At 44.6% G+C, this 13,076-nt stretch overlaps 1 protein-coding gene across 1 annotated transcript in view; it reads left to right on the forward strand.

The window, feature by feature from the left end:
* Positions 1-3,137: 3,137 nt before the first annotated feature.
* KLF11 (KLF transcription factor 11) overlaps positions 3,138-13,076 on the forward strand; it is an 11,227-nt gene continuing 1,288 nt past the window's right edge. Inside the window, exons 1-3 of the mRNA XM_075338762.1 lie at positions 3,138-3,392; positions 6,202-7,168; positions 11,269-13,076. The exon at positions 11,269-13,076 is cut by the window's right edge and continues 1,288 nt beyond it. Coding sequence (XP_075194877.1) covers positions 3,141-3,392; positions 6,202-7,168; positions 11,269-11,567 — 1,518 coding nt within the window. The 5' untranslated portion in view covers positions 3,138-3,140 and the 3' untranslated portion in view covers positions 11,568-13,076. The remainder of the gene's footprint in view (positions 3,393-6,201; positions 7,169-11,268) is intronic.

The following is a 13,076-nucleotide window of genomic DNA, read 5'->3' on the forward strand; positions in this document are numbered from 1 at the left end:
TTTGCAATGGACTCGCGTCAACATGCGTTCACCTGCGTATGCGTGCGTTATAGTGAGGATCCAGCGACTTGCAGTTTTTTAACTTTTTTCAAAAACGCTACTTGTAGCGTTTTTGAGCTGCATCCAAATACTGCAAATTGCTGGATCCTGACTAAACAGCACGCAAAAGCATGTGAACACTGGCATGCTGATAGACAGGATCCTGCTTGCTCTACTGAGCATGCCCAGAAACCAACCTGGCATGATCAGTCTCACTCTCCCCCCTCCCTCTGCTCTCCCCCCTCCCTCTGCTCTCCCCCCTCCCTCTGCTCTCCCCCCCTCCCTCTGCTCTCCTCCTGATCTCCCCCTCCCTCTGATCTCCCCCTCCCTCTGATCTCTCTCTCCCCCGCCTGAGAGCAGCAGACGCTCATAACCAACGTAAATATCGGGTAACCAAGCAAAGCACTTCGCTTAGTTACCCAATGTTTACCTTGGTTACATGTGCAGGGAGCAGGCAGCCCGGCTCCTAGCAGCTGCGGACAGTCGTAACCAAGGTAAATATCGGGTATCCAAGCAAAGCACTTCGCTTAGATACCCGATGTTTACCTTGGTTACCAGCATCCGCAGCTGTCAGATGCCGGCTCCCAGTCTATCATGTTCAGTTCCCCTCACTCCCGATCACATGACTTCAATGCCCGCCCATAAACTTCAAGTGACAGGATCCTGCAAAATAACACATGCGTTTGCATGCGTTTTTCTTTGTAAAAACAGGATCCACTTTTACAGCAAAAAAAACGTTCATGACGCATGTTAAAAAAACGTAGTGTGAAAGCAGCCTTACTTGTCCAGTACAAGAACAAGCCATTTACCGCTGTTCCTGACCAGGCATTTTTTTTTTTTCTTCATAAGTTCGATCTAAAGAGCTATTTTTTTTTTTTTTTTATTTACGGGAACAATCCGTTCTGGGAGCGTGCTTGCTAACCAAGTTACTCATCTAGCAAAGCAAAATTTCCCATAGGAGATCATTGCAAGGAGATCAGTGCAGCTTAGACGATTCGTTCCACAACTTGTTCAATGTCCCATTCTTGTCCCCTATTGTGCCATTCCACACACACGCACACGCACACACACACACACACACACACACACACACACACACACACACATTATGCTCACCTTACTCTTCGTTCCCTCGGCGGCCTCCTGGTTTTTGTAGTCTGCAGTTATGTGTATCCAGTAACCATAGCGACCGATGCAGGAGCTTCCGCAGTCAGCACTTCAACAGCAGACGTCAAAGGCATGAGCCGCTTGCCTCTGATTGGCCAGCGCGCTGCCTTTGAGAAGCTGCTGACAGCGGAAGTTCCTGCATCGTTGTGATGGTTACCAGATACACATCCTGTACCGGCGGACTACAAGAACCAGGAGGTAGTCGAGGGAACGGAGGGTAGGTGAGCATAATGTGTGTGTGTTTCTGTAGACTGCAAGAGTGGGTCAGAGTGCTGTGAAAGTAAGGAACCGGAAGTGTGTGCGGTGAGTATCTGCTCGTACAGCAAAGCATTGCTCGTAAACCGAGTTACAGATTTACAGCAAGCTTTGCTCGTATAGTGAAATACTCGCACACCAAATTACTCGTAAACCGAGGTTCCACTGTATATAAATCTCAGTAAGGAAAATTGCCCATCCGTTTTTGTGTAATAATGAATAATAAATATTTTTATATATCGGACACATTTGAGTTGTTTTTGTTTTTTTGGTTTGCTCGTGCGTAGTGAGGAGTAACCCCTAACTGTAAAGTTCGGGGTCCGTAGTGGACACCTAGTCTCTGTGCAGGGACCCCAAAGACGGACTTATCAGACTGTTTGGGTTCAGGCACCCGGATAAAGATTTGAAAAAAAAAGGTCAAAGGAAGCAAAATAGAGATTAAGACCGGAAAATTATATGTACCGTATCTCCACGCGGCTGTCTCGCTGCTTCCTTATCCGCTCATTAGCTCTCATGCACATTCACTGCTTCTCTGTGATTGGTTACATGCTAGACTGCCAGTGTCTGTGATTGGTTGAGGAGTGTTAAAATAAATAATTTGCAAAAATCGACACAGCATGCCCCCGTATATTGATACGGGCAGCACAGTGGCTCAGTGGTTAGCACTGCAGTCTTGCAGCGCTGGGGTTCTGGGATCTAGTCCCACTAAGGACAACATCTGCAAGGAGTTTGTATGTTCTCCCCGTGTTTGCGTGGGTTTCCTCTGGGTACTCGTGAGCCCCAATGGGGACAGTGTTGCCAATGTATGTAAAATGCTGTGGAATTAATAGCGCTATATAAATGTGTGTGTGTGTGTGTTTGTGTATATATATATATATATATATATATATATATATATATATATATATATATATATATATATATATATATATATACTATATTATTACACCCAGCGCAGATGGCTGCAGCCCCTAGCTGTGTGCTTTATCTTGGCTGTGTATCAAAACACAAGGGACCCCATAGGGTGTTTTTTAAATTAAATGCATTAAATGCAATGATTCCGGCTCTTTATCCGGCTCATCCCAATTGCTCAGGAGCAGTGGCAATCTGGGATTAATGACAGCTGTGATTTGTTAACAAATTACATCAGTTATCAAGACAGAGGTTAGTAATGGGGAGGGGACTTTGAGACCCCTCCATTACTAATCGTGTAAGTAAAAAGAAATAAACACAAAACACAGAGACAAACCCTTTTAGTTAAAAAAAGCCCTTTTTCTCCAATTCTCCAATTTATTAACCTCCAAAACACCTCTGCTTGTCCGATGTAATCCACACGAGGTACCACAACTCTCTCGGTTCTGCTACATCCTGAGGTCACAATGTGCTGTGACATTAGAAAACGTGATCGCTCACTGCAGTGTCGGGGACAAACTGACAGAGCCGCAGTTGTGAGAGATGTGACATCAGTGAGTTCACCTGAGGTCACGGCTGTCGGTTCCCACGATATCCCAGCTGTGACCTCAGGTGAACTGACCTCTGATGAAGTAATGGTTTGTAAAACGACCAAGCGTCCATCTTGATTGTAGGATGCTATCACTCATGTATCCTTGGGTGTGTGTGCTGTAATATATTTAATAATATAATAATCATACCATGTTTTTATGCCATAGGTTGACTTCATGGACATCTGTGAGTCCATACTGGAAAGGAAGCGACATGACAGTGAAAGGTCGTCTTGCAGCACTTTGGAGCAGAATGACTTCGAAGCTGTGGAGGCTTTGGTCTGCATGAGTTCTTGGGGTCAGCGAAGCCAGAAAGGCGAAACGCTGAAGATGCGACCCTTGACTCCAGCCTCCGATTCTTCTGATTTCATCTTACAATGTGAATCCTCTCTATCCATGTCAAGAGATTTCCACTCTTTAGCCACATTGGTAAGAATTTGACAACTAGTGTTGCTCTCCCATGTAACACGAGGTGTCCTCCTACACTCCAAAGCCATACTGATTGGGAATTTAGATTGTGAGCCCCGATGGGGACAGTGATGAACACATCTGTAAAATCCTGTTTAATATGTTGGCACTTTATGAGCAAAGCATGATAAATTGGTTGCTATGGGCAACTAAGGCAGGTTTTACTTTGAGATAGCTTTTATAACTCTGCTCCTTTGACTTTGTTGCCCATAGCAACCATTCACACATTAGATGTAATTTCTTAAACTATTCTGGAAAAATGAAAACAGAGTTCTGATTGGTTGCTCTGTGCAACAATGATAATTTCATTGTCAGATATTTAGGATAAATCAGGCTCAATGGAGATTGATTAAGCTATCTGTGCCAGTTTTACATTTTTACACCAATTTGAGAGGGAAAACCACACATTTTGGTTTGTGACGCACAATCAATCCAAGCCCAATTTTTTTATTTTTTTTTTGGCTTAAAGGGATTGTCCACTACTTGGACAACTCAAGTTCGCTCCCATAAAAATAAATAAGGCTATACAGTGGAACCTTGGTTAACGAGAACAATCCGTTCTGGGACTGTGCTTGTAAACCAAGTTACTCGTTCAGCAAAGCAAGATTTACCATAGGAAATCATTGCAATGCAGACAATTCGTTCCACAACTTGTTAAATGTCCTATCTTGGTCTCCTATTGTGTCATTCCACACACGCACAAACACGCACACATATTATGCTCACCTTACCTTCCGTTCCATCGCCGGTCTCCTGGGACTTGCTGTTCTCCGGTACGGGATGTGTATCGGGTAACCATAACGACGAGGGAGAAACTTCCGCACCCAGAGCGCTGACGTCAAAGGCAGGATGCGCTTGACTCTCTTTGGTCAGCGCGCTGCCTTTGAGTAGTGGTGACAGGGGAACTTCCTGCTTCGTCGCGCTGCCTGCCGATACACAGACTGGAGCGGCGAACTACAAGACTCAGGAGGCCGGCGATGGAACTGAAGGTACACATATTATGCTCACCTTACCTTCCGTTCCATCGCCGGCCTCCTGGGTCCTGTAGTTCGCCGTGAGGATTCCTCCCTCGTCGCAATGCACTGGCGAACTACAAGAACCATGAGGCTGGCGATGGAACGGAAGGTAAGGTGAGCATAATACTGTATGTGTGTGCGTGCATGTGTGTTTGTGTGGACTGCAAGAGCGGGTCAGAGCGCGGTGGATGTGCGGAACCGGAAGTGTGTGCGGTGAGTATTTTGATCGTACAGCAAAGCTTTCTCGTAAACCGAGTTACAAATTTACAGAAAGCTTTGCTTGTTAAGCGAAATTCTCGTTAAGAGGGTTACTCGTTAAGCGAGGTTCCACTGTACTACTCTCCAGTGCGGCCGTGGATCCAGCAATGTCTGAAGCCACGTTTCTAGGGCCCACATAACATTGATATGACACGCGATAAATCGGCATCGGCCTTCTTCTCCCCGCCTTTGGATGTTTGAGCAGGAAGTCGGTGCAGCGCTCACATCCTGTTCACATGTCCGAAGGCGGGGAGACAGACGCCGGGTGCTGATTGTTCGCGGCGCTTGTGTGTCATAATAATGTCACATGGGCCCTGGGAAGGTGGCTTTAGACATCACTAGAATCGCGGCCGCGCCAGAGATGAGTATAGGCTTATTTTTACGGGGGAGCACAGGGTGAATGAGAAGGGGTTTTCAAAGTAGAGGACAACCCCTTTAATCAGACGCTGTGATCCGTATCTTCCTGTTTGCCATCATTAGAGCTGACAGGAGCTACTGTGTAGAGACTCTTTACTATAGTAACCTCCCCGAGGAGATAAAACCACCGGGTATTATATAATTGATCTGTTTGAGGCCCGCGCTCCCTTTTTTTCCACTTTTAGAGCCTGCAGATAAGATCAGCTATAGTCTGGACATCCTAGCCTCGCGTATGACACTAATGCAGTCATTTCTGGCCTGGAAAAGTGTCAGGAGCCAGAAAATCCATGCACCTAGGAAACAGTTACTTATATTGATGACCATGAAAGTTCATACTGATGGCTGCTAAAATGGCTCCAAAAAGTCTAAAATATTTAGTACATCTCAGAATGGTCTCCGACCATGAATAATCCAAGGACCTAAACTAGGCAAGGAATCATAGTGTAATGTTTAAAGGGGTTGTCCAGACATGGCTTTAGCTAGGACATCAATATCAGATTAGTGGGGTCTGACGCTCAGCGCCCCCACAACAATCAGCTGCTATCACTCTGCCAGTGGCTGGATGTACACGGTGAACGGAGCACGGCTCTGTAATTTGTGTAGTGCTCATTGCTGAGATCCTGCTGTTTAGCTCCCATTGACTTCAATAGTATCTGAGAACGACCACCGCAGTCATCAGAGCCGGGCGGTTCATTGTCTACGTCCAGCTGCAGGCGGAGCAGAAAACAGCCGATTGGTGGGGGGCCGTACAGGGCCCAGAATTAAATGTATTATTTTTAACTTTTATTTTTTTTTTTTGTGACATTAGACATCTCGTCACTGTACTTTTTTTTTTTTGTTTTTTTTTTGTTTTTTTTTTTTTGTTTTGCAGCATGAGCTGAATTTTGTTTGTTACCATTTTGCACTGCCCCATTGAGTAACATTGTTTTTTTCACAGACCGAAAATACGTTCTTCGGAACCTACCCTATTAGCAATGGAAATGTCTTTGTAATTTTGGCTGCAATTCACCAGTTCACAAAAATGTGGCTAAATGCTACCATGGCACTTTACCTGACCTATCTCATGTTTTTTTTTCCAGTGCATGACCCCTCCACACAGTCCAGAATTTGCTGAACCATGCACTACACTCCCTCCTGTTTCCCAAGTGACCTATTCCAAACCGGTGACCGTCATGGCCAGCAATTCCCATTGTTTGATGTCATCCTCAACTGTGTCCAAGTCATTTTCTCAAGGGATCCACGGCCTTCAGTCTTCTCAAGAGTTGGCGGTTTCTACCAAGTCACAGCCCTGCAGGGCAATGGTCACAAGCGTCATACGTCACACGGCCGACACGTCTGCCTTTCATCAAGTTCCCCGACCTCTCACAAGGGGAAATACACTGGCTGATGAAAACCTATCTCGTAAGATGTGTGAAGTGAAACATTCCAAGCTCACCAAAGAGACAATTGGCCATGAGGAAAGGTCCCAAAGTTCCTCACCTCTGCACCTTGCTTCACAGACTCGTATGCCCTGTCCAAATTTAGAAAGGGGCAGCTGGAAAGTAGCCCATGCTCCGACGGACAAATCGGCCAAATGTGAAAATGAACACTTCATTGAGACCAACCCCATGGCTTCGGTCCCCGTTCCGAGCCCTCCCGTCCTTTGCCAGATGATTCCAGTTGCTGCACAAGCTGGTGTTCTCTCCGCTTTCATAAAGCCGCCTCCACAAGCAATGTGCAATACCGTCAAGCCAATCCTACCCCAAACCACACCGCTTGCACAGCCAGTCCTTATGGGCACGCCTATGTCTCAGGGGACCGTTATGTTTGTCCTTCCCCAGGCACCTGTTGCACAGCCACCTCCACAATGTCCACAGACTCTAATGACAGTCGGGAGCACAAAGTTACTTCCCCTCGCCCCAGCCCCTGTCTTTATAACATCCGGCCAATGCAGCCCTCCACAAATGGACTTCTCGCGAAGACGCAACTATGTGTGCAACTTCACTGGCTGTAAAAAGACTTATTTCAAAAGTTCACATCTTAAAGCGCACCTTCGAACCCACACAGGTGAGCCACACACTTTCTTTCTGCCTATGCCATAGCTCTTTGGCCCCCAATTCTTTACGGTTGCCTTTCTATACGCCAGTCTTAATGAGGGGCGTGCAGGAATAAGATGCTTTGAATTCATGCCACTTAATGAATTCGGCACATCTCATTAGTTGGGTGCGCCTCACCAGAAGTGTTACTCCAGTCTCGGATTAGAGTAACATTTTTGGCAAAGGAAACGTCATCAATTTTCCTGAATGTGACAAACGGGTGTAACCACACCTCGCCCTGCCTGGACTTCTCCCCAGTTCTGCCTATATTGAAATCGACAAAAGTCACATACATTTTGCACAAATTCTCATTATGTAAAAAATGTGCAACTTTCATAGTGGTTTACACCTCTTTTATGGCGTAAAGACTTTAATGTATTGGTATAGTATGTTCTCTAATCAGCAAGTGTATTTCCCTCTTAGATGTTTGGCAAATAGCCTGGTGGAATTAAGCACAGGGGAACCCCATTGTACTATAAAGTCTCCCACCATATAGGAGAATGGGGTTCCCCTGTCCTTAATCCAGAGAGGGAACCTCCTCCATCAAACAATTATGCAATAACTTTTGGGTTTTTATAGACGCTCAGTAGGGCAGGTTCTTACATAGATCGGAGTATCCCAACCTGAACTTAGGGGTACTTTACACGTTGCGACATCGCTACTGCGATATTGTCCTGGTCAAATCGAAAGTGACGCACATCCGGCGCCGGTAACGACGTCGCAACGTGTAAAGCCTAGATGAGCCGATAAACGATCGAAAAGCGTTGTAAATCGGTGATCTGTGTAGCGTCGGGCATTTTCAAAATGTCGCACCAATAGGAGATACAATGTTGTTCCTCGTTCCTGCGGCAGCACACATCGCTGTATGTGAAGCCGCAGAAGCGAGGAACATCTCCTTACCTGCCTCCACTGCCAATGCGGAAGGAAGGAGGTGGGCGGGATGTTTACGTCCCGCTCATCTCCGCCCCTCCGCTTCTATTGGCCGCCTGCCGTGTGACATCGTTGTGACGCCGCACGACACGCCCCCTTAGGAAGGAGACGGTTCCCCGGCTAGAACAACGTCGCAGGGCAGGTAAGTGCGTGTGAAGCTGCCGTAGCAATAATGTTCGCTACGGCAGCTATCACAAGATATCGCATGTGCGACGGGGCCGGGTAAAATCGCGCTCGGCATCGCTAGAATTGGCTAGCGATGTCGCAGCGTGCAAGTACCCCTTAATCACGTATGTATATGATGCTGTAAGTTCAGATCAGGAGATCCACGATCACTTAGGGCATTGCGGTCCTTACACAGACTAACTTATGGGCAATCTTACTAAGCCAAAAGCACTAGGGAACTGATCCAAATTGCTCCCTTAAGACAATATGTCAGCAGGTTTTTGATACCTCATCTGAGAGAAGCATGATATAGGCAAAGAAATCCTGACTCTAACAATGTATCACTTACAGTTAGGTCCAGAAATATTTGGACAGTGACACAATTTTCGCGAGTTGGGCTCTGCATGCCACCACATTGGATTTGAAATGAAACCTCTACAACAGAATTCAAGTGCAGATTGTAACGTTTAATTTGAAGGTTTGAACAAAAATATCTGATAGAAATTGTAGGAATTGTACACATTTCTTTACAAACACTTCACATTTTAGGAGGTCAAAAGTAATTGGACAAATAAACAAAACCCAAACAAAATATTTTTATTTTCAATATTTTGTTGCGAATCCTTTGGAGGCAATCACTGCCTTAAGTCTGGAACCCATGGACATCACCAAACGCTGGGTTTCCTCCTTCTTAATGCTTTGCCAGGCCTTTACAGCCGCAGCCTTCAGGTCTTGCTTGTTTGTGGGTCTTTCCGTCTTAAGTCTGGATTTGAGCAAGTGAAATGCATGCTCAATTGGGTTAAGATCTGGTGATTGACTTGGCCATTGCAGAATGTTCCACTTTTTTGCACTCATGAACTCCTGGGTAGCTTTGGCTGTATGCTTGGGGTCATTGTCCATCTGTACTATGAAGCGCCGTCCGATCAACTTTGCGGCATTTGGCTGAATCTGGGCTGAAAGTATATCCCGGTACACTTCAGAATTCATCCGGCTACTCTTGTCTGCTGTTATGTCATCAATAAACACAAGTGACCCAGTGCCATTGAAAGCCATGCATGCCCATGCCATCACGTTGCCTCCACGATGTTTTACAGAGGATGTGGTGTGCCTTGGATCATGTGCCGTTCCCTTTCTTCTCCAAACTTTTTTCTTCCCATCATTCTGGTACAGGTTGATCTTTGTCTCATCTGTCCATAGAATACTTTTCCAGAACTGAGCTGGCTTCATGAGGTGTTTTTCAGCAAATTTAACTCTGGCCTGTCTATTTTTGGAATTGATGAATGGTTTGCATCTAGATGTGAACCCTTTGTATTTACTTTCATGGAGTCTTCTCTTTACTGTTGACTTAGAGACAGATACACCTACTTCACTGAGAGTGTTCTGGACTTCAGTTGATGTTGTGAACGGGTTCTTCTTCACCAAAGAAAGTATGCGGCGATCATCCACCACTGTTGTCATCCGTGGACGCCCAGGCCTTTTTGAGTTCCCACGCTCACCAGTCAATTCCTTTTTTCTCAGAATGTACCCGACTGTTGATTTTGCTACTCCAAGCATGTCTGCTATCTCTCTGATGGATTTTTTCTTTTTTTTTCAGCCTCAGGATGTTCTGCTTCACCTCAATTGAGAGTTCCTTAGACCGCATGTTGTCTGGTCACAGCAACAGCTTCCAAATGGAAAACCACACACCTGTAATCAACCCCAGACCTTTTAACTACTTCATTGATTACAGGTTAACGAGGGAGACGCCTTCAGAGTTAATTGCAGCCCTTAAAGTCCCTTGTCCAATTACTTTTGGTCCCTTGAAAAAGAGAAGCCTATGCATTACAGAGCTATGATTCCTAAACCCTTTCTCCGATTTGGATGTGAAAACTCTCATATTGCAGCTGGGAGTGTGCACTTTCAGCCCATATTATATATATAGTTGTATTTCTGAACATGTTTTTGTAAACAGCTAAAATAACAAAACTTGTGTCACTGTCCAAATATTTCTGGCCCTGACTGTAGATTACTGGGTGCAGCCGTTCTGACACAATCAGAATTTTTAGATGTAGCAGAGCTGAAAGTGCTGTCCCGTCCACACTTGGCTCTCTATAGAGATTGTACATTGACAGTGAGGTATCAATCATTGGAGGGGGGCGTGCCAGAGTGCCTTGTAGTCTGATAAGGGTCCTGCTGCTTAAACAAACATAGCAAATAAACAGTTGATTGTACCTTGACAAGACAGGAATCCCTGATTTCTCTGTTAACCCTTGCAGCATGCTGTCTTCAGATTACATAGCCAAAACCTGCTGACAGATTCCCTTTAAAACTGACATACATGCCTTGCTTCAGACTTACATGTGTTAGACATTTGAAGCGCATTTATTCATATTAGCGTAAGAGGGATGTGACTTTAAGAAAAGTGCAGGGCTTAAATGTGCCAAAATGTTGGTGTATAAATATTGGAATAAAGTAATCCAGCACAAACTTGTGTGATGGTGATAGATCTGCTGGATTTTCGGCATGATTAGTATATCATAATCTAGTATACCATAATATTATCTAGATGATCTAATATACCATACTATTATCTGCCCCATTGTGCCTACATATGATAATTAAAGGTATAGGGGTACTTTGTAAACATTTGTGGGTACTGTAGTATGGCGCCATACAACTCTGAAGTTGTATGACGCCTTAATACTGCCATCTAATTATCCTTTTAAGTTTCTGATTGATCTCATTCATTTTACATGAGGCATGTTTGGCCAGGTCACCATTGAACCTGAAAACCTGGTGATGAGGAGGGGATGTAGGTGTTCCTGTGGGAACCACTTTAGGGTGCGCTCACAGTACTGTATACATCCCCCCCCCCCACTTACCCATGTGCTGTGCGTAAATTTTGTGCCTTTTCTAAATTGTCATGTCATAAACACGTTTTTTTGGGACGACCAAATATTTGATCGTTGCCTAATTATGTATTTCTTTATCTTACAGGCGAAAAACCTTTCAGCTGTAACTGGGAAGGATGTGATAAAAAATTTGCCAGATCAGATGAACTTTCCCGACACCGTCGTACACATACAGGGGAAAAGAAGTTTGCCTGCCCCGTGTGCGATCGCCGGTTCATGCGCAGCGATCACCTGACCAAGCACGCCCGGCGGCACATGACCGCCAAGAAGGTGCCCACGTGGCAGGCAGAGGTCGGAAAGCTAAACAGAATAACGACGTTGGATCAATCCAGATGTGCTGCGCCCCCGCTAGGCATGCTGGTCTCCATGTCTGCGCCAGTGTAAAAAGGACAGATCGGCAGACAAATTCCAGACTGGACACAAAAAAAAAAAATATCCACTTGGTTGACTTTACCTTGTCAGATCCCCATTTACAATTTTTCCTTTTGAAGTATATTCACTTTCCACGTGACTCGAATCTTCGTTACCAGCCTTTTACATAGGAAAATAAATCCTGATATTGTGGCAATAAGCATGTTATGCATTTGTGTATGATTCTGAGCAGACAGACCACAATTTACAAAAAAAAATTAGATTTTTTTTAATTTTTTTTTTTATAATTTTTTATTTTCCATATAGGATGTAGACATTTTGTGGTGAGCATTTTCAATACTTACAGGGATAAGATATGTTTAATACAATCAATCCCAGCTTGGTATATCATAATGTGATTTTATATTTTTTTTTTCTTTATAATGTCTGGACAATCAAAAAAAAAACTTTTTTTTTTTTTTTTTATTTTAATTTATTTTTATCAGTCTGTTGTTTACAATTGCACTGTAGTTGGCATTCGGCATTGCCCCTTCCATTTAGTGGTATGATACTTGGTAAGATGGCTTCTCTCCCATCGGTAGGTGAGCAGCAGAGACGGCCGTGCACCCGCAGATCTCTGCCAGGACAGATTCGCCATTGGCACACTTTTTACATATATCTCCTATTTAACAGGGCGCATGCACGATGCTTGTTAATAGTGCTCTTGTCCTGGTGGGCAGGGGCAGGCGCAGCATTATCAGCTCCCTGTGCAGAAGTGAGTGGCATTTGGAAACCCCCTTTAAGACGGAATTGGCCATTTATTTTCTCCACATTTAAAAAAAAAAAACCCTCATCTGTTGTGTAACGATCAATTCTGGTATCGCCCAGAATCAGCAGTGCCACGTGAATAATCATGTGTTTACCCCTACTTTCTCCGCTCTGTCCTCTTCTGCGTATGCGCAGCTATAGGAGGTTCTCAGGCATGCGCAGAAAAGGGAAGGTGCCACATCATTATTCACCTGATCAGGATTATTCACGTGACCACCACCATCTTTAGTTCTTTGGACACTAGAGCAGTCACCTTACAGTTTTTACATGGGTAGTAGAGGGTCTTGAAACGCAGCTCCAGGGGAAAATAATAGGGTATTAATCAGTGCTTATGTCTTTACACAACAGTTTAGGTCTTTTTTGAAACTTTACCAGACCCATGACCCATGACAGTTCCTCTTGTCGCGTTCTCTGGCAGATCCGAGTGTTCATCTACTTTAGTGTCCACCTATATCGTTCTATAATTGCTGTTAGGATGCGGGTATCATTTTACACCATTTTTTTTTCTATAACAATGCCTGAAAAATAAAAACCCAACAAAATATGGACAGGAAGCGATATCATAGGGACACGAGAGTGGAGGAATTTTAGACTTTGGGCCTACAAATATTGATATATAATGACACTTCTGTTATTATATGGGGCAGGGATCAAGAGTAGTGGCTCGTGTGGTCTGGAAGACCTGGATCAGTTCCAAAATGTGGACAATCCCTT

This window comes from Anomaloglossus baeobatrachus, chromosome 3, assembly GCF_048569485.1.
Source record: "Anomaloglossus baeobatrachus isolate aAnoBae1 chromosome 3, aAnoBae1.hap1, whole genome shotgun sequence".
Classification (NCBI taxonomy): domain Eukaryota; kingdom Metazoa; phylum Chordata; class Amphibia; order Anura; family Aromobatidae; genus Anomaloglossus; species Anomaloglossus baeobatrachus.